Source organism: Stegostoma tigrinum, chromosome 1 (genome assembly GCF_030684315.1).
Source record: "Stegostoma tigrinum isolate sSteTig4 chromosome 1, sSteTig4.hap1, whole genome shotgun sequence".
Taxonomy (NCBI): Eukaryota; Metazoa; Chordata; class Chondrichthyes; order Orectolobiformes; family Stegostomatidae; genus Stegostoma; species Stegostoma tigrinum.
In genome coordinates, this window is record NC_081354.1 from 74560534 (window position 1) to 74583066 (window position 22533).

Below are 22533 nucleotides of genomic sequence, written 5' to 3' on the forward strand. Positions count from 1 at the left end.
GTGTTCTGCAAAGCGGTCCACTCCCCCTCCCATTCTTTAGATGACATGTCCATCATGGGCCTCCTGCAGTGCCACAATGATACCACCCGAAGGTTGCAGGAACAGCAACTCATATTCCGCTTGGGAACCCTGCAGCCCAATGGTATCAATGTGGACTTCACCAGCTTCAAAATCTCCCCTTCCCCCACCGCATCCCAAAACCAGCCCAGTTCGTCCCCTCTACCCACTGCATCCCATAACCAGTCCAACCTGTCTCTGCCTCCCTAACCTGTTCTTCCTCTCACCCATCCCTTCCTCCCACCCCAAGCCACACCTCCATCTCCTACCTACCAACCTCATTCCACCTCCTTGACCTGTCCGTCTTCCCTGGACTGACCTATCCCCTCCCTACCTCCCCACCTATACTCTCCTCTCCACCTATCTTCTTTTCTCTCCATCTTCGGTCCGCCTCCCCCTCTCTCCCTATTTATTCCAGAACCCTCACCCCATCCCCCTCTCTGATGAAGGGTCTAGGCCCAGAACGTCAGCTTTTGTGCTCCTGAGATGCTGCTGGGCCTGCTGTGTTCATCCAGCCTCACATTTCATTATCTTGGATTCTCCAGCATCTGCAGTTCCCATTATCACTAATAGGCGTTTGTACTGTGTTATTGAACATGGAACATAGAACAGTACAGCACAGTACAGAGCCTTCAGCCCACGATGTTGTGCCGACCTATTATCCTACAAAGAACAATCTACCCTGCATACCCTACATTTTACTATCCTCCATATGCCTATCCAAGAATCGCTTAGAAGTCTGTAGAGTATCTGTCTCCATGACCACTGCTGTCAGAGCATTCCACATGCCCAACGCACTCTGTGTAAAGAACCTACCTCTGACATCTCCCTTATACTTTCCTCCCATCACCTTAAAATTATGCCCCCTCGTAATAATCATTTCCACTCTGGGGGAAAAAAGTCTCTGCCTATCCACTATATCTATGCCTGTTCATCATCTTGTATACCTCCTATCAAGTCACCTCTCAGCCCTCTTTGCTCCAATGAAAAAAGCCCTACCTCCCTCAACCTTTCCTCATAAGACTTGCCCTCCAGTCCAGGCAGCATTCTGGTAAATCTAAACTGCTTTCGGAGCGGCTTCAGACTGCGCCTAGCTACCAAAACCTCAGTTCACTGCATGTACTAGGCCGTGGGTTATCTCGATAGTTGTCCAATTGGTCCAGTTGGCAGCACTGTCCCCTCTGAACTACGTGATCCCACCATCAGGTCTCATTTCAGGGCGACAGTACATAAAAACCAAGCTGACATTTCAGTGCAGCACTGACTGTATTCTGTACTGTCAGAGTTTACATTGTTCACAAGAGACTTTGGCCCCACATGTCTGTTCAGAGGGATGTAAAACCTTCTATAGAACTACTTCAAGAAGAACAGTGGAGTTATTCCCGGTGTCTTGGCCCATACCTAACTCTCAGTAAGGATCACAATAACAGATTATCTGGTCATTGTTAAATGCAGTCATAATTTTAAAAAAGTGTTGGCTGCTGCGGATGTCAGTCTGTAATGCTGACATAGTCAAAGTAGTTGAGAGAGATTTGGGTCCTCTCAGTACGGGTTCCAGTGCTCACTTTGTAATGGGCATGCAGGGAATTCTGTCCTGTTTAAAGCCAAGTCTGAAATCCCAAATCAGTCAATGGAAATGACTGTCAAAAAGTCAATGGAAATATCGGCGCAGGCTTGGAGGGCCGAAGGGCCTGTTCCTGTGCTGTAATTTTCTTTGTTCTTTCTTTGAAAATGGCGAGGGCTACATAATGACAACTAATCCAGTATTGCTCAATTATTGAGAAAGTACTGTAGAAGCTGCAAACAGTGAAAGGGGGAATCAGGCTAACATGTCACATTATGTGTTTTGAAGTGTTGTCAATAAAAAGATGAACAATTAGTGCTAAAATGTTGAAAGATGTCGAGGCAGAGACAGATATTTAGATTCAGATGCATAGTTTGTTGCAGGTGCAGATAGATGACATGTAAAATGGTCCCAGTATTTTGGGTTTTCTGAAAGGGGCATATGATTCAAGAGTAAAATGTAGATTGTACATTCATTGGAACATTATCAGATGATAAAGCATTTAATGAGAGGAGACTCATCTCTTTTCTGGGAGTGAATTTTCATCCTCTGTGCTGGGAAGTAGCCTTGTGGAGTACATCACCTATTGTACAATTGACCTAATATCGCTTCCATTAATTTAACTGGGGAGGCGATGGCCTAGTGGTATTATCACTGCACTGTTAATTCAGAGACCCAGATAATGTGCTGGGGACCTGGGTTCAAATCCCACCATGGCAGATTTCAATAAATTATCTGGAATTAAGCCTAATGATGACTGTGAATCCATCGTTGATGGTTGGGAAAAACCCACGCAGTTCACTAACGTCCTTTAGGGAAGGGAACTGCCTTCCTTACCTGGTCTGGCCTACACGTGACTCCAGACCCACAGCAATGTGGTTGACTCTGAACTGCCCTCTGGGTAATTAGGGATGGCAATAAATGCTGCCTGATTGGTGACGCCCACGTCCTGTGAATGAATAAAAGAAAATAAAATTGGATGGGTTCTGGAAAAACTGAGTGATCCACTCTGCCAAATCAATGTTGTGGTGATGAGCTTGGAGCATTAACACAACATCCATGACTTTGTCGAGGGGAATGACTGACTATTTTCTCAAGTGGTAAGGTTCGTATGAGCAAGTAACGCTTTACCACCAAGAGTAGCAAGGGGAACAACTGTGAGACTTCTTAAAGGAAAAACCGATAAAGATTGGAAATGGAGGAAATGAGGAAAGAGCAGAGCTGCAGGGTGCGCTTTAAATGTTTACAAAAAGGAATCAGCACAGACACAGTGGATTAAATGTCTTCTTTCAATCCGATAAATGCCTAAACGTCCCTGGTTCCAAGAAGTAAAAAAGGGATGTGTATCACCTTTGATGTAATGTCGCCTGCGAATGGAAGAACAATGGGATGTGTTGCCTGCGAATGGAAGAACAATGGGATGTGTTGATGTTATTTGTATTGTAACAGTTTATATCCAATATAAATGAACAGCCATTCATTTTACAAATGCTCGAATAAGAGGACTGTTTTCAAAGGGTTATGCCCTCCAAACACTGTGGGCACATTGGCCTGTCCCTGTAGTGCTTACCCTTCAGTATGCGTGGTCATTGGGACTGTGACATCTATTGGAATGGGACTGGCAGACACCTATTCAGTGGGGGGGATTTGCAGGCGATTAACATCCGTGTAGTCAGGGAGAGAGATGGCTGCCCCCTAAGCACAGAACCAAGGAAACATAATCTCTGTTTCTACATTGCAAAAATATTAATTTTACTTACAAATCCGGCATTGTTTGTAATGACAGATTCAGTTTATGACACCATTTTGAATGATATTGTATAACCTTTTTAATTATAAAAACCATCAGTGAAGGGAACATTTAGATTCAGTTACACAGGGACAGAATAGGATAATTATAAGCCGAGCATGATAAAGTTTTTGAAAACATAATGTGGCCTCTGTATTTATGTGAAGCTATTTAGGGCATTCCCTTGAGATGTGAAAAGGTGCAATACAAATGCAATTAATTTAAAAACTCTGTCTTTGCAGACTCTGCTGAGGTAAATTATGAGAACCAGGAGAAAAGAAAGAGAAAGAGGATGTGACAGATGTGTCTTAATGTCACATGTGCAAAAGTATGCTGACAAGGGAAATAACCTGACTATTTTGATTGCATATCTCTACTTCTAGATAAATAAGACACAAGCCAAGATTAAAGTGGGTTGCAGCCATGTTGGTGAGTCTATCACATTAGGGTGCTCACTACTTTTAGTCCAAAGTCAAAGGAAAATAAAGTGAGTTGGAGTACAAAACAGGCTGTAAAAAACAATGGTTTTCTGTTTCTGGTGAAGAGAATTACATGCTCGAAGCAAATAGCCTATGTATGATTTATTTCAGAATGCCCTTTGAGTTGGTGTTTGTGAATTTTTAAAAGGTGGACTTTGATCATACCGGTTTTCCTTACACATTTGTATAAGATATTACAGAAATTGGTGTAAAATTTAGCCTGGGCCCATATTTGAATCTGGACTCAGCGTCACATAACCAGCTTGATTTGACTGGAGCAAGTTATGTGGAGGCTGGTTCAGCTGCAGAAGTACTTCAGCCAACAGCAAACATCGACTTGCACACCCAGCCTTGCTGGCTGTGAGCTTCTGGATGAGTTTGTGGCAGCTGTCTCGCTTTTCTGCCTTCATGAGAAATACTTCTTTTTTAAAACAGATTTTATTTGTACTGAAGAACCCTGGCATGACACCTGCCCTGGTCACTGCTGCAGTTCTGAAGAACAATGACATGCAGCTCTCGTTAACATTTTCAAGGTGCCTAATACCTGTTTGACAGCACTTCCAAATGTTTAATTTGATATACCTTGTATCCGTTTTACATTTCAGAAATGGACAGAATGCAATTTCTACCTGTCCCCTAGAATAGATCATTCTGCATTTGTGTCAAATTGTTTTGGAAATGATGCACTGCTTTTGTACCCTTCCATGTTGCACAAAGAAGAGAATAATACACATGAAATATTGTCAAACTGTAATATTCTAAGTTTGTTGCCAATATCACATTGCATCCTTTGGCCGATATAAAATGTCAGTTGGGTTGCTGTGACACTGATGATGAAGCCTCGAGGAATTGTCATGTTGGCCTTTAACAATTTCAGTCTTCATTTATTTGGGAAACTTTGGCTGCCTTGAACGAGCACCACAAGAAAGTTTTCAATATTAATGTATTGTCCATCTCTACAATGTGGTGGTAGTTGAGGAAAAGGAAAATAAAGTTCTTGCATGAGCTAAATTCAATGAGGACATTGAACTTAGTATAAAGTAACATGACTGGTGAATTTCAAGAAAATCAGAGCAAAAACAGCCGGTTGTATTTTCTTCGTTGTAAGACATTGGAATAAAGATAGATGTTTTTCAAGATTTGAATTATTTGAAACATTGTTTATACATTTGTAAAACAGAAATAGAGAAGGATAGGAACAGTACAAAAGTGTTCAAGTGCAGGACTGATGTCCAGGAACTTGACTACGACCTCAAGTGGAATCTCTAATGTCAACTTTCAGCTGCTGAATTTAGTTATTTATCTGTCTGAGGAGAAGCACATAAGAACAGTGTCATATTACAGCTTTGGAGCCTAAATTTCAACCCAGAGAAAGTACGTTCCTTTTGACCAATGATCAGAAAGGAAGGTCCAGATTGACTGCCCCAACTTTTCAGTTGAAGTTACACAGATTGATGTGCTGAAATGGGGAGGGATGGTGGGCAGAAACATTTTTAGAGAAATCTGCAAAGCTTTTGTAGATTTTAAAAACAAAACCCAAAGAACTGCGGATGCTAGAAACAAAATCACAAAGTGCCTAAAAAACTCAGCAGGTCAGACAGCATCTATGGAGAGAAAGTAGAGTTAATGTTTTGAGTTCTGAAGAAGAGTCACTGGACGTGAAACATTAACTCTGATTTCTTCCATAGATGCTGCCTGATCTGCTAAAATGTTTTCAGCAATTTCAAGATGATAAAATGTGAGGCTAGATGAACACAGCAGGCCCAGCAGCATCTCAGGAGCACAAAAGCTGACGTTTCGGGCCTAGACCCTTCATCAGATGAAGGGTCTAGGCCCGAAACGTCAGCTTTTGTGCTCCTGAGATGCTGCTGGGCCTGCTGTGTTCATCCAGCCTCATTTTATTATCTTGGATTCTCCAGCATCTGCAGTTCCCGTTATGACTCAGCAATTTCTGGTTTTGTTTAGGCTGTTGTAGATACATGTTTTGACTTTTAGAACATTAATTAATGGGAACTGATGTGAAAGATGACAAAGATTTCCCATTTGAACGGTAAACTATGATATCCATACTTTTTATATCCTGCAATATAAAGTGATTACCATTACATGTTGCATGAATCTCTGACATTGACAGCTTTGAGTTAAGAGAGTAGCAGCTTAATGGTAGTGTTACTGGAATAGTAATCCAGAGCCTTGACTAAACTCCAGTTAATAAATCTAAAAAATGTCGGTGGTTCTTTGAAGTAAGGAGAATAAGAAAGAGAGAAACTATAAGAGATGAGGGTGAAGTCATTGCAAGTTAAAAAGGTAGGACAGGAAGACAAAAGGCTAAGGGAAAAACTGCTTTTAAAAAAGGGATAAAAAAATCACATTGACAATCTGTGGCTGGTCAGTGGTTACACTTTGTCATCCACTTTGCTTCAAAGTCAAAAGTTTTGGTCTCAGTAATAACGAGCATAAAAACAACAGATTGTTGTAAAAATTCATCTGCTTCACTAATGTCCTTCAATTTTTATTTTTTATTGTTCAAATGAATATTCTTTTAAATTGTTTCTATCAGATTCCATGAGGTGCTGTGGGATCAGCAACTGTGAAATTATATTGAACCATAATCTGCAAACTCATGGCCTGACATATACCTGATTCTACCATTACCATCAGGCTAGTATAACTGTTGTGGTTCAATGAAGTGTGTGTGTGAAAGCATGATAGCAGCAGTACTGGGCATACATATAAATAAGATGCCCACCTGGTGAAGTTTTAGCACAGGACTACGTTAGTGCTATCCACGAAAAGCAGGTCAAATCCAATTTGGCTGTTACCATTCCATCAAATTATGGTCAAACAAAAGCACAAGTGGACGGTGTCATTGAAAGTTTCATGTCATTACTCAGCCAGACAAGTGCCAGACATTGCCACTTCCAACAAAGTAGGATCTAACCATTTCTCTTTGATATTTAATGGCTTTGCCATTGCTGAATCACCACTTGTGACAGTCAGGGATTACCATTGAACTGGAGCAGTCAAATAAATAATGGCACCAGAGACTGGGAATTCTGCTGTCAGTCACCCACATCCTGACTCCACAAAGCCTGTCCATCATCTGCAATGTGCAAATGAGGAGTGTGATAGAATACTTCCCACATGCTTGGATGAGTCTAGCTCCAACAAGCAGCCCATTTGATGCGCAATTTAGGTTCAACCTCAATCTCTCTGCTCCAGATCTTGGCTCCAGTCCAAGCCAAGTCAAAAGAGTTGATTTTAAGGTGAGGTGAGAGTGACTGCTATTGATATCAAAACAGTATTTGACTGATCATAGCATCAAGGAGCCCCAGTAAAATTGAATTCACAGAAAGTCAGGAGAAGGACCCTCGATGGTAAAAGGCAAATGCAGCACAAAGAAAGCTGATTGTAGTTATTTGAGGTCAGTTACCTCAGCCCCGAAACTTTGCTGCACAGGTATTTCAGGATGGTGTCCTCGTCCCATCTACCCTTAAATGCTACATCAATGCTTGCCTCCATCATGAGAGCAAGAGCTGTACTTTATAGCACTGTATTCCACTGCAATCCATCTCCCTCTTGACCTTTCCAAACATAAATGTCCTGTCGCCATTGTTCACTAGAAGCAACTTTAATTGCCTAAAGTCGTGATTTTTCAATCTCGTCTGGGGAACATAGCCTGCCTTAGAGAGTTCCCCACTGATCTGATTTTTCAGTGTCTCTGTAATCATAGCAGTACCAGGTTTGAGTGATGGCTTTGCTAGGACTCCAGGCACTGCCTGAATACAAAAATCATAGAGCTTGACTTCAGAATAAATCTAGGATGTTGGTTGGAGCTATTGGCTGACTCCAGTGATGGGGAAGGGTCTAGGGGAGAAGTGGGAAATCCATTTTTCAGAGAGTTAATGGTAAGGAATTACCTTGGTGTGAGGAATGGTTGTCCCCTAAGGGCACATGAGCTTCCAAGAGGAGGTCTCCCTTCCTCTTGCCCCATACCCAGGCAGGAAATGTTTAGGGCTATTCACCTGGTGTCATTGTGGGCCGAAGAGCCTGTACTGTAGTGTACTATTCTATGTTCTATGCCTTTCTTTGCTGTCAGTAAAATGCAGAGGCAGAATAATGTGCTCTGATGGTCACTCATTGATCATTTAAGGGTCTCAATAGCATCTAGGGCAGAATGCTGCCTGATGCTTTTCTACCTACTGTAAAATGGGAGATAGGATGGAGGTGAAAAGCCATGCACTGCATTTTGTAAGAACACTTTCTTCAAAATGCTGGCAGAGGGACTGTCTGTAAAATTCACTTCCAAAACTGGGAGTGCTCATTGATGGTTGCACGTTGTTCAGTGCCATTCACAAGTTCTCAGGTACAAAAGTAACCCATATCCATATGGACTAAGACCTGGATAACATCCAGGCTTTGCCTGATAACTGGCAATTAACATTAGTGCCTCAGAAGTGCCAGATAATGCCAATCTCCAACAAAGTAGGATCTAACCATTTCTCTCTGATATTTAATGGCTTTGCCATTCCTGAATCACCATTTGCGACAGTCAGGGATTCCCATTGAACTGGAGCAGTCAAATAAGTAATGTCACCAGAGACTGGGAATTTTGCTGTGAGTCACCCACATCCTGATTCCATAAAGCCTGTCCATCATCTGCAATGTGCAAATGAGGAGTGTGATAGAATACTTCCCACATGCTTGGATGAGTCTAGCTCCAACAAGCAGCCCATTTGGTCAGCACCCCAATTGCCTTCATCATAAACACTTACCCTCTCCAGGTTGGCATTATTTGTGAGACCCTCCTGCAGCTGAACACATGCCGTTTTGTCAGTGGATGGTGCATGCATTCAGTGAATTTTGCATGCTCTATGCTTTCAGAGCTGGAAATCCACCAACAGAATGCAAAACAAAATATTAAAATGATATTCTTTACAGAGAAGCTTATGGATAAGGAAAGAACCCCTGGGAAACAGTGAAACTGAAAAAGTGACTGTCTGGAGATAGTAGTGTGTATTTTGTAGAAGATGCACAATAGCAAGTCATCAAGACTACCTCAAAAGCACCTTGCAAAGCTGTGGCCTTTACCAACTGGAAGGATGAGGTCAGCAGGATAATGGCAGCACCATCACCAAGTTCCTCTGCAAGTCCTACTCCATCCTGACTTGAAACTGTATTGCTGTTTCTTCACTGATGCTGGTTCAAAATCCTGGAACTCACTTCCTAACAGCACTGGGGATATCCTCACATCATACAGACTAAAGCAGTTCAAGACAGCAGCTCACTATTACCTTCTGAAGGGTGATAGAGATTGCAAAATTCCCAGTGGTACCTGCATCCCTCAATTTTTTTTAAAAAGTACTTTGCACTTAAATAAAGGAAGCCTAGAAAAATCGCTCTGAACGGTTCCACATTTACTTTTGTTAGGAACGAAGTTGCTCATAACATAATCAGGAACAGAAAAAGTAAGTGTGCTGAACAATGTATAAGCTTGCAATGAGTATGCACACATTTTTCGCCATGCAGTCCTCAGTTGCAGTGGGAACACTATTAGTCCCTGGTGAGATGTTTTGTAGCTGTTTGTGTTCAGATTTCTCAAGTCTGTAAATGGACGTCACATACTGTAATGTTCATAGATATGAAGGTGCAGCCGAATCATTTGAAGTATGCGAGAGGAACACGTATGGAAAAAAAAGTTGATTTGTTTACATTTGGGATAATGAATTACATGGGTACAAAGGAGGGGAAACTATCTCTGCATTGATTTTGTGCTATTGACATCTATTATGTAGCATGGAATGGGTTCTTCTTCTGCAAATCTTTTGATCATTTGTTTTCCTTGGCAGGAGCTATCTGTGTAAGTTTTCAGGCATGGGTTAGTTCTGATCCAGGCGGTTTGTGAGGAGGGATTCTAGTCTGCAGCAAGATGAATGGATAAGGTGCTAAAATATAAAATCTGGTATATGCTCTGAGATGCTGAATGTTTACTTATCTTCTCCTAATTGGCTGCTGTTTCTCTTTACCAGGGAAATCTATTAGCCTTATAATGGATGACCACAGTAGCTCATTGGATAGTACCCAGGCTGGCCGAGCCAGACAAAATGTCATTAAGTGTGGATGGCTGAGAAAGCAAGGTGGTTTTGTCAAGACTTGGCACACACGGTGGTTTGTGCTGAAGGGAGACCAGCTCCATTACTATAAGGATGAAGAAGAAAACAGGCCTCTGGTAAGTAGGCCATTTCCAAAATTAATGTCAGGCATCATGTCAATTTAGTGTACTTGTAGCAGTACTCAACTTGAGGTGATTAAGGTCTGGTTATTTGAGCTATTATCTCACAGGATTATAAGATACTGTAGCAGATATGTACTTTTATACTGGTTGTTTATTTGTACTCTGAGGTATTATACTTGTTTCTCTTCCGCATTTTTGTTCAATGTTTGCTGTGATTTTTGAAGGAGAGTTGAGTGGCCTCATTACCAATAATTCCAAGCTTTCAAAACAAAATGGAAGCTCTGGCCAAATAAAATATAAACGCGCTACACTGCATGTCATAATTCCAGTTTGTGAGTGACATTTTAGGTTGCCAATTTTTTAAATTCAAAGAATTATAGGTAATAATGGAAGGAAAACCAAATGGGAAAGCATTCACAAGTTGGCTAAATGTACCTACTTATTTCCTGAAGGGTAATATTATAGGCGAGACCCTCTTGTGGCTTACGCATGCTGTTTTATCAGTGGATAGTGCAAGCACTCAGTGAATTTGCATACTCGATGCTTTCAGAGCTGGAAATCTGTCAACAGGAATAGGAGATGCAATTTTAAAATGCCACAATTTTAGGAGAAGGTCATGGACAGTGGTTATGAAGAATCCCTGAGAAATTGCAAGACTGGAAAAAGTGACTGCCAGTAGGTTGATAAATAAATGCAGGTGCCACCACACCCGAAAACGCTGACGTTAATTCTGTTCTCGCTCGTGCTCTGAAATGATCAGTGCGCCATTTGAAATCAAATGTTGTAATCTGGAACAAATCCTGATGACAGATGAGGCATGGAACACTGGGGTCCCCAATGCCATGTCTCCTTCCAGAGACTCAGGACCTGGCCACACTGTAAGTGGGTCACCCTTTAACCAAACGCCCTCCTCCACCAACAACTCTCAGTCCTCCCTCCTCCAACAACTCTCAGTCCTCCCTCCTCCAATCACTCACCACCCCGCATACTCCTCGAAATCGTTTACCTGATGACACACCAAAGCCAGAGGTTCCATGTTGGATCAGAGTGGAATGAGCCCACAGTGTATCCTTCAGATCCGCCTTGTTTAATCTGAGCGATGGGGTGTCGGGGGTGAGGGTTGCATGTGAGAGCAGAGGTGCAAAAGACGCCAGAGGGAGGGGAGGGAGTGAACCTAACAGGTTGAGATGACCGGAAGGTTAGAGGGGATTGTAAGTTGGGTAGGGAAACTCTTGGGATTGGAGGAAAGGGGAGGACGATAGGAATAGATAATGTTCTAATAGTACTGTATAATGTCACTAATTATAGTGTTTATGATAACTAATATGATAACTATGATAACAAATACCATTATAATGATTACTATGGTCGTTTGTCTACACTAAACAATCACACACTTCATGTCATAACAGCTGGGAATTTGAAACATCCCTCAGACATTCTAATCTCTAGTTTTTAAACATTTATTCCTTAATCCCTTCTAGGATGAGGGAATTTCTTACAGCCAGTTGTCCATGCTTTGGTTTCAATTTTATTCCTTGTCAGTTCATTTCCAATAATTTCACCTGAACGCAGCTGACCACTTCAAATGTCTGTAATTGTGTGGTTTGAGTATTGTTTGATTTCATTTCACATTCATTGATTTCAATAGATCACAGTGAGACACTCTCTTTCTATACCCTGTGTATTTTTCGACCAAAGCATACACTCTCCCTCATTATTCATCAGCAACACATGAAACACCAGCCCATTCCACATCAATTCACCTAAAATTGCAAGTGTTTGTTAACCTTGATTCAGACCCTGGACCTAGCAACATGAAGGCTTTTCTTTCTTGTGACTATGTCCTGCGATAAAACAGTTTAATTAAAAATGATGACTATTGAACTTATCTTGAAGTAGTATTGAGATCAAGGCTGTATTTTAGCAATTCATTTTATTCAACAGCAGGTAATTAGTTTTACTCTAACACAATGTGACAGCTCATGTATTTCAGCGCACTCTTGCAAAAATCATAAAATCTAATCTGGAATGAAGAAAAAGAACGGATGATGCTGGAAATACTAAGGAGGAGGAATAGCAGATTTATTCCACACAAAAATCCCATTGATGATAACATTCTGCTTCATGTAGCTAGGGCGGCATGGTGTCACAGTGGTTAGCATTGCTGCCTCACAGAGCTAGGGACCCGGTTTGACTCCACCCTCTGGCAACTGTCTGCGTGGAGTTTGGATGCTCTCCCTGTGTCTATGTGGGTTTCCTCTGGGTGCTCCGGTTTCCTTCCATTGTCCAAAAATGTGCTGGCTAGGTGGATTTGCCATGCTAAATTGCCCATGGTGTTCAGGGATGTGTATGTTAGGTGGGTTATATGGGGATGGGTCTGGGTGGGATGCTCTGAGGGTCAGTGTGGACTTGTTGGGCTGAAGGGCCTGCTTTCACACTGTAGGGATTCTACGATGAATATGCCTACATTTGTTTCCTGAGCCATAGTTAATGTACAAAGATTGCTATTCTTTTATTGTCACAGGTGAAAATTGTGAAATTCCCAAACATAACCCTTTATAGCAGTACATACTGGTTCATCATTGTTATCCACAACACATGACCAAAGCTTCTCCAGTATTGTCAATGACTTAACTAGTCAAAAGATAACAAAGTGTGAAGCTGGATGAACACAGCAGGCCAAGCAGGAGCACAAAAGCTGACGTTTCGGGCCTAGACCCTTCATCAAAGAGGGGAATGGGGGTGAGGGTTCTGGAATAAATAGGGAGAGAGGGGGAGGCAGACCGAAGATGGAGAGAAAAGAAGATAGGTGGAGAGGAGAGTATGGGTGGGGAGGTAGGGAGAGGATAGGTCAGTCCAGGGAAGACAGACAGGTCAAGGAGGTGGAATGAGGTTAGTAGGTAGGAAATGGAGGTGCGGCTTGGGGTGGGAGGAGGGGATGGGTGAGAGGAAGAACAGGTTAGGGAGGCAGAGACAGGCTGGGCTGGTTTTGGGATGCAGTGGGTGGAGGGGAAGAGCTGGGCTGGTTGTGTGATGCAGTGGGGCGAGGGGACGAACTGGGCTGGTTTTGGGATGCAGTGGGGGAAGGGGGGATTTTGAAGCTGGTGAAGTCCACATTGATACCATTGGGCTGCAAGGTTCCCAAATGGAATATGAGTTGCTATTCCTGCAACCTTCGGGTGGCATCATTGTGGCACTGCAAGAGGCCCATGATGGACATGCCATCTAAAGAATGGGAGGGGGAGGCCCTATACACCTGTATTCCACATGCGGATGGCCTCAAGGCCCTCCGTCTCTTCCTATACCGCAGGCCAGACAAGTACCCCTGCACCGACACCCTCATCCGCCTAGCTGAACTCGTCCTCACCCTCAACAACTTCTCTTTCGATTCCTCCCACTTCCTATAGACAAAGGGAGTGGCCATGGGCACCCGCATGGGCCGCAGCTATGCCTGCCTCTTTGTAGGTTATGTGCAACAGTCCCTCTTCCGCGCCTACACAGGCCCCAAACCCCACCTCTTCCTCTGTTACATTGATGACTGTATCAGCGCCGCCTCTTGCTCGAACAGTTCATCCACTTCACCAACACCTTCCACCCCAACCTCAAGTTCACCTGAGCCATCTCCAACACATTCCTCACCTACCTGGACCTCTCAGTCTCCATCTGAGGCAACCAGCTTGTAACTGATGTACATTTCAAGCCCACCAACTCCCACAGCTACCTAGAATACACCTCCTCCCACCCACCCTCCTGCAAAAATTCCATCCCCTATTCCCAATTCCTCCGCCTCCACCACATCTGCTCCCAGGATGAGGCATTCCACTCCCGCACATCCTAGATATCCAAGTTCTTCAAGGACCGCAACTTTTCCCCCACAGTGGTCGAGAACACCCTTGACCGCGTCTCCCACATTTCCCGCAACAAATCCCTCATACCCCGCCCCCGCCACAACCGTCCCAAGAGGATCCCCCTCGTTCTCACACACCACCCCACCAACCTCCAGATACAACGCATCATCCTCCGACACTTCCGCCATCTACAATCCGACCCCACCACCCAAGACATTTTTCCATCCCCACCCTTGTCTGCTTTCCGGAGAGACCACTCTCTCCGTGACTCCCTTGTTCACTCCACACTGCCCTCCAACCCCACCACACCTGGCACCTACCCCTGCAACCGCAGGAAATGCTACACTTGCCCCCACACCTCCTCCCTCACCCCTATCCCAGGCCCCAAGATGACTTTCCATATTAAGCAGATGTTCACCTGCACGTCTGTCAATGTGGTATACTGTATCCATTGTACCCGGTGTGGCTACCTCTACATTGGGGAAACCAAGCAGAGGCTTGGGGACCGCTTTGCAGAACACCTCCGCTCGGTTCGCAATAAACCACTGCACCTCCCAGTCGCAAACCATTTCCACTCCCCCTCCGATTCTTTAGATGACATGTCCATCATGGGCCTCTTGCAGTGCCACAATGATGCCACCCGAAGGTTGCAGGAACAGCAACTCATATTCCGCTTGGGAACCCTGCAGCCCAATGGTATCAATGTGGACTTCACCAGCTTCAAAATCTCCCCTCCCCCACTGCATCCCAAAACCAGCCCAGTTCGTCCCCTCCCCCCACTGCATCACACAACCAGCCCAGCTCTTCCCCTCCACCCACTGCATCCCAAAACCAGTCCAACATGTCTCTGCCTCCCTAACCTGTTCTTCCTCTCACCCATCCCTTCCTTCCACCCTAAGCCGCACCTCCATTTCCTACCTACTAACCTCATCCCACCTCCTTGACCTGTCCGTCTTCCCAGGACTGATCTATCCCCTCCCTACCTCCCCACCAATACTCTCCTCTCCATCTATCTTCTTTTCTCTCCATCTTCGGTCCGCCTCCCCCTCTCTCCCTATTTATTCCAGAACCCTCACCCCATCCCCCTCTCTGATGAAGGGTCTAGGCCCGAAACGTCAGCTTTTGTGCTCCTGAGATGCTGCTTGGCCTGCTGTGTTCATCCAGCCTCACACATTGTTATCTTGGATTCTCCAGCATCTGCAGTTCCTATTATCTCTAACTAGTCAAAAGTTTTGTTTACAAATGTAGAAGCATGGTATGGGGCCTGAATTCCTACCAGCCATAATTAGAGTGAAGAGTGGGTGTGAATACAAGGGAAATATTGCAAAGGACCGCTGCAGGTTCAGACAGAGCTCAGCAGAGTTTGGAGATCCACCTGTTGGTTATAAAAAAGCACAAATGTTCCACCCCCAAAAAAGAAAATCAAGAAATGTTGATTGAATTTGTTCATAAATTTATCTTTGTTATCTATTGCAGTTTGTCATTATGGTAGAATATTGGGGTACTTTTGAAAGGGTGATAAAAGTTGGAAATTTATTTTACAGATCAGGTGATGATGAGGATAAAGCCTTCTGCCATGCATTCCAGTCCTTACTGGGTGTCCTGTCCTAAATGGGGTTAACTATTGAATATTTGATTCAGTACTCTGGTGAAAATTATTTTAGAACAAATTAAAACACAAAACACTGGAAACGTTCATCAGCCTGGCAACATTTGTGGAATGAGAAACACAGATTAGCAGAAATAATTTTAATTTCAGTCACCTGATTGTAAACTTACAGTGTGCAGTTTTTGACCTGACTGATTTTACTCATCTGCTTAAATGGAGAAGATATCCAAGGCAGAGTGTATGTCTGATGTTGCACTCCTCACTATCTCACTGGGTGCCGCAGTTGGGTTAAAATTTTTCCACAGCTTTCCGATCGATCACCTTTCACCAGGATTTGACTCTCATAGTCACAGAATGGACCAGGTGGCTCAATATATAACATTGAAAAATGTCATTTTGAAGCTGTGAACAGATTTCTTGACTAACATTTCCAAGTGGGTCAAATTGTTAATGCTAGCAACTGACTTGTAGCAAAGGGACGGCCAGTTTTTCAATGCTCCTAATCGTCTTTCCCTTTAGAATAATATTTCAAATTCTCTTTTGGGCTTGTTTTCTAGTCTCATTTACTTTGGTTGCAGTTCGACATCTCGGTAATGTTTTTGCCAATTCACTGGAAAGAAGAATTAGCACAGTGAAAGTTCAGTTGTGGATTCACTACAAACTTATTTTGTCCTGCTGGTTTATGCCAATTTCAACATCCAGCATTTGTGAAGTGATTAGATTTCCATTTCAAACCAATTTAGTCTGTAAACTATAATCAGTTTTTTTATATATTTAACTGACATGATCGTTGATAGACAGACACAGCAATAACAATGCAGACTGTGCCATCTTGTTTTTAGAAGATTCATTTATAGAGTCAGTAGAGGCTTGTGATTGAAGTACCAAAGCTGGAGGCTTCAGTTCTTGTGCAAATTGTGGTCGATAGTTAAAGAAAAAGTCCTGAGGTTTGTGCCACTTCATGTTTAATACAACTTCCTTGAGCAGTCAAGAAAATCAGTGCTGTTGATGCACGTCCCCGGCATTATTCAGCTGATATGGGGGAATGCTGCTACATTCCTGATACTGGTTACTTGGACATGCAAACAGCCCACAGCTAACAACTTTGGGCGAGGGAATGCTTCTCTGCACGTAGTGTGGTAAAATTCTGAACGTTTTGTAAAGAATGCATTTACAATCTAACTGGAACAAGCACTGAAGAACTCCCCCCTCCTGGAATCCTGCCTGCCAACACTCCCACAGAAATTCCTTCAGTCACAAAAATCTTGACAAAGGCCCAAATTTTGAATTCTGATCTTCATATGATACTGCTATGCAGACAGGAGTTTGCTGAAGTTGGAGTGAAGTCAGGGCACCTGCCATCTATGTTTCCTGACAGGTTTGGTGCTGTTGCTAGGGTCACTGTTGCAAAGCTTTGGGATGAGTATTCTTAGCTGCTAAAACTGGAGGTTTAAAACTGCGTTCTTATTTTTGGTGAAAATTAAATTGTTCATCATGAGAAATCTGAAAAAGCAGAAAACAATGTGATCTGATAAAATTGGTTAACCCCATTGCAGTAGTACTTGCTTCAGAAATCTGCTGCATTGCAAACCAGGAAGACCAGAGATACTGCGCAGGCCTTTAAAGCCTGGCAAATAAATTCAAATTTCTCTGTTGGCACTCAGCCATCTACACTTCAACTTCACATGTCACAGCTGGACTCGAGCCCTTCAACATTTCTACTGGGTAAGTAGGTTGTTAGCTGCTTGCAAAGTGTAAAGGGGTCATTAAAACTGATCTTCAGCCTAGCTGCTACTTTTCATTATCTTTTAATGAGGCTAGTGTTTCCTCCAGGATTTGAATCTCCATTGCTCCTCAGTGACCAGAGCCAGACTTAGTGCTCAATGTGTGCTCTGACCATAGCACTGTGCAGTTTGATTGAAGCATTTACTGTTTGCCTAGATGTAGATTTTTATCATACTTTATTGCTCGGGTGATCACTGCTCGGGATGAGCTGTAACGTTTTACCATTTAGAATGCCCAACATCTCTTTCAGATTTTTGAAGCCAACTGTGGACTATTATTGGAATTGGGTTTGTGCTTGAAAGACGTTTGTGATCAATGAGAAAAAGTTCTGATGTGGTTTGATTGACATGCTGGTAGTTATTGGCAGTTGGCTGGATGGCTGGCTTGCAGTATCGAGTGAAGCCAACAGTGTGGGCTCAATTCCGACACTGGCTGAGGTTACCATGAAGTGCTCTGTCTCTCACCCTGTCCCTGCGCCTGAGTTGTGGTGACCCTCAGGTTAAACCACCACCAATTGTCCCTTGCATTAACAGTAGTACTATGGTCTGGTAAGACTTTGGTGACTTCAGCTTTACCTATGGCTATCACCATCAGTTTTTAATGAGAGTCTTTATTAATTCGATGCACTCTGAGAGTAGATTTTCTGCAAGACTGTTTTAGGCTTGTTTGGAAATGTCCTGTTAGTTAGGCGCCTTGAGAATGAAAAAGTACTGAATCCTGTCATGTCTGCTACCTTCTCTTCTTAAATGTGTCATACTTGGCTGCATTAAGGGAGGGATTTTTACTTGGAAGACATTGAAGGAGGGTAGGATACTAGGTTAAGATTGGAAAATGATGAACCCCTGGCCAATTTTATTGTAGAGAACTGATTAAAATTGATTTAATTGCTGTTTCCTGACTGCAGCCTGGCAGTTTGAGAGGCTGGTACCATGGAAAAATTACAGCTGGGAGCAGAAGGGGGGATGAAGGAATTGGAGGTTGCGAATGGTGGGAGAAGGTTGAGGGTTGCAACTGGAGGCTAGATGGAGGGTATAGAGCTGGAGGCAGTAGCATGCGGGTGGCGATAGGAGATCAAAGGCTTCAGGTATCCAAATAAGATTGTAATGGGTGGGGAGCAGTGAGACAACAATGCGATCGGAGGACTCATGGTGAGAAGAGAAAGCTTTGTTTGGGGAGGTGGCAATCAGGATCGGCAAGCATGTATAAAGTCATATTGAACAATTGCTAGATTTTGCTTATAATTAATCCTCAAAATGACTCTGATAATAAATATCTGACCTCTCATAAGCTTGGAGGACCCATGATAGACAAGGGAGATTTAGAGGTGAAAGACCTATGGAGCGCCTGGGAACAGGAAATTCCACCATCAAGAAGAGGCCCATAAAACTTCACTCTGTCTTGTTGGTCCCTGGTCTGACCAATGACCCCTGCCTGGCTGACACCCTTGACCCAAGTCTCAATCCATCAAGACTACAACAGGGGAGAGAAAGCTGTCAGCAATTCAAATGGTCCATGAATGGCCAGGTCTCCTGTACTGCTAGTACAACTGCAGCAGGAGTGTGTGGTTAGGTAGATGGGTGGCTGGACTGGCTCCTATTTTACTGACCCTTCACCCCTACCTGTCAAAATACCTGGTCCATAAAATCCAGTCCTGTGTCCAATTTCTAATTGATCAGTTCCATAACTAATATTAATTTAAAACACTGTTTCCCATGACCTAAATTACAACAAGTCCCATTCAACCATTATCTTTGTGCCTGCAGATTGGTTCCATGTTTAGCAATGGCTTGGTTTTAAAATTCTCATCTTTATTTTCATATCCTTCCATGGCCCCTCCCTGTCCTATAGCTGTAACCTACTGCAGCCTTACAGAAATCTAAGATTGCTGCATTCAGTGTTATTTCTGATGTCTGTTCACTGTATGCAGCCATTTATTGTTTATAGCTTTTTGAGTCCCTTTGAGATTGCAACAAGGCAGTGTATGTGCTAGAAGGGAGCACAACCTGATATTCCCTGCACTGCATGATCCCATGGCTGCGTGGCCATACAACCGAGACATCTGTCTTCTCAACCTCTCCACCCCTCTCACCCACTCCATCCTCTCCCCCGCAGAACGTGCAGCCCTCCACTCCCTCCGTTCTAATCCCAGTCTCACAAAAAAAATCATGGACAAGGGTGGCGCAGTTGTAGTATAGCGCATTGACCTCTACATCGCAAAGGCCAGGCGCCAACTCTCCAACACCACCACCTACCGCCCCCCCGATCATGACCCCACCCCCGACCACCAAGCCATCATCTCCCAAACCATTCACAACCTCATCATCTCAGGTGACCTCCCACCCACAGCCTCCAACCTCATCATTCCCTAACCCTGCACCGCCCGCTTCTATCTCCTTCCCAAAATCCGCAAACCTGACTGTCCTGGTCGACCCATTGTATCCAACGCATCATCCTCCGACACTTAAGCCATCTGCAATCTGACCCCACCACCGAAGACATTGTTCCCTGTCCACCCTTATCTGCCTTCCGCAGGGACCACTGTCTCCGTGACTCCCTTGTCTACTCCACACTCCCCTCCAGCCCCACCTCACCCGGCACTTTTCCCGCAGCCGCAGGAAGTACTACAGCTGCCCCCACACCATCTCCCTCAATCCCATCTCAGGCCCAAGATGACTTTCCACATCAAACAGATGTTCGCCTGCACATCTGCCAATGTGGTATACTGCATCCGCTGTTCCTGTTGTTGCCTTCTCTAAATCGAGAAAACCAGGTGGAGGCTTGGGGACTGTTTTGCAGAACACCTACGCTCAGTTCACAATAAACAACTGCACCTCTCAGTCGTGAACCATTTCCACTCCCCCTCCCATTCCTCAGACGACATGTCCACCCTGGGCTTCCTGCAGTGCCACAGCGATGCCACCCTAAGGTTGCAGAAACAGCAACTCATATTCCGCTTGGGAACCCTGCAGCCCAATGGTATCAATGTGGATTTCACAAGCTTCAAATCTCCCCTCCCCCTTCAAATCCCAAAACCAGCCCAGCTTGTCCCCACCTCACTAACCTGTCCTTCCTCCCACCTATCTCCTCCTCCCACTTCAAGCTCCACCCCCATCTCCTACCTACTAACCTCATCCCGCCCCCTTGACCTGTCCATCCTCCCTGGACTAACCTATCTCCTCCGTACCTCCCCACCTACACTCACCTTTACTGGCTCCATCCCAGCCTCTTTGACCTGTCTGTGTCCTCTCCACCTATCTTCTCCTCTATCCATCTTCTATCCGCATCCCCCTCTCTCCCTATTTATTTCATAACCCTCTTCCCCTCCCCCATTTCTGAAGAAGAGTCTAGGCCCCGAAATGTCAGCTTTCCTGCTCCTCTGATGCTGCTTGGCCTGCTGTGTTCATCCGGCTCTACACCTTGTTATCTCAGATTCTCCAGCATCTGTTCCTAGTATCTCTGAAACAAAGGAAGCATTGTTTGATTTACTCCAATCCAGGCCCCTTGAGCATCGTAGGATTGTGCAAAACTCCCTATCATTTTAAATACTGTACCAAAGCCTGGACCTTTGACAGAACATTTAAAATTTTTTACAAAAAGGGCAGCTGAGTTATGCTCTGGGGAAAAACGCAGTCATGGGGACAGCTGCCTGGAACCATTGTTCAGCTAGAAAATTCAATTCACACCTCAACTCTAAAAGAACAATGAGCCAGAACCAGAACCAGAACCAGACCTAAGGAAAAAAACTTAACCCAGACATCATGGAGCCTTTACTGACATCCATGGCATCCAACTTCAATTAGTATTCATTCGAAGAAATACCGGACGTTCCACCTCATTGAAATACACTACTCGTACTTTAAGCTATCAGGAAGGCAATTCACCTCCAAAGGGGGCAACAGTAACACAATTGAAAAGAGCAGATCTTGGCACCAAGATAAGAGACCTGCAATTTAGTATAATTGCTGACCCCGATCTCACAAAAAAAGCAGAGAATAAAGAAGAGTGATCTGCCTGAAGAGCTATTCCCCCCAGCTGCCAACAGGAGAAGACTCTAGAGAGCTATTGCATCGAGAACGACTCCTACAGCCATCTCCACCCTCTGGCAACTGACCACAACCTCTGGACTGAACAACCAATGACCTCCGAGAACCACTGACCTGCTCAACCCCATAAGGTCTCGGACACGTCCTGAGGTGAAAGCTCACTCACAAAACTCACCGTCAGGTAAGAAAACCAATGTACTCACGTGATACATCCACAACACGCCTTACCGCATCAGTGCCCTCAACCCAGGCTGAAGGCCTACACCATTTGAAGTCTTCAGTGAAGCACCAGCTACAACAAGCAGGAACCGCCAGCTGTAATTCAAAATGTGTTTATGCCCAGTGGTGAACCCATTTCCTCTAGACCCAAAGCACCCAACCGAGCTATAGGGAGGGGAAGGTGGTTGACGACAGTGCAGGGAACTCCAAGGTCAGGAAGTCTGATTAAAGTGACTGTGTTTAAAAGGACTGTTTTGTTTCTAACAGTAATTAGCCTGTGTTAAGTTAATAACTGATAGTGACAGTTACACTGCTTTATATTTGCCTTTTTATCTCTTGTAATTTATTTACCTTTGCATTATTTCCCCGTGCATTACATTTGCCTTTTATTTCATTTGATATACAAACCTTTGTATTTAATAAATGCAGAGATTCTTTGCCCTGAAACACCTGTCTACAGCCTTCTTCACTTCACATTCCTAAATTATTAAGTCCAGTGTCAGAAACAGGGATCAGGGGCTGATCTGAACCACCTAAAACAGCAGCGGTTTTACTGATCACAACCAGAATCCTAATAGCATCTCCAATTTTAATTTCTCGACCATTGGAAGCCATGCTTTTGGCTGTCAAGGTTCTAGTCTCAATCAATCTCATCACAGCTCCACTTCACCTCTGTTTCAATACTCCGTTGCAATGCCCCTTAAAATGTATTCTTTTAATCAAGCTTTTGGTCATTTGTCTTTTTGGTCACCACTCCTTGTGTGGTTTGGTCTCAAATTTAATTTGATAATCTTCCTGCTGAAAACGGTGGGAGGTTTTTTATGACTACAAGGGTATTTCATTGGACAGATCCATTCACTCCAGCGTGATCATTCTCAATACCTTCCACATCTTCCTACCTG

The 22533-nt window shown here is 43.9% G+C and overlaps 1 protein-coding gene across 8 annotated transcripts in view; it reads left to right on the forward strand.

Annotated features, from left to right (window-relative positions):
- arhgap24 (Rho GTPase activating protein 24) overlaps nucleotides 1-22533 on the forward strand; it is a 451915-nt gene that overhangs the window by 101860 nt on the left and 327522 nt on the right. For 5 of the 8 annotated variants that reach the window (XM_048546224.2, XM_059646296.1, XM_059646304.1 and 2 more), the window contains exon 2: nucleotides 9919-10118. The exons of 2 other annotated variants lie outside the window; for them this stretch is intronic. In XM_048546224.2, the coding sequence (XP_048402181.2) occupies nucleotides 9939-10118 (180 nt within the window). In that variant the 5' untranslated portion in view covers nucleotides 9919-9938. Of the gene's footprint in view, nucleotides 1-9918; nucleotides 10119-17290; nucleotides 17310-22533 lie in introns of those variants that run through there. One more of the 8 variants, XM_048546277.2, reaches the window with a different exon arrangement.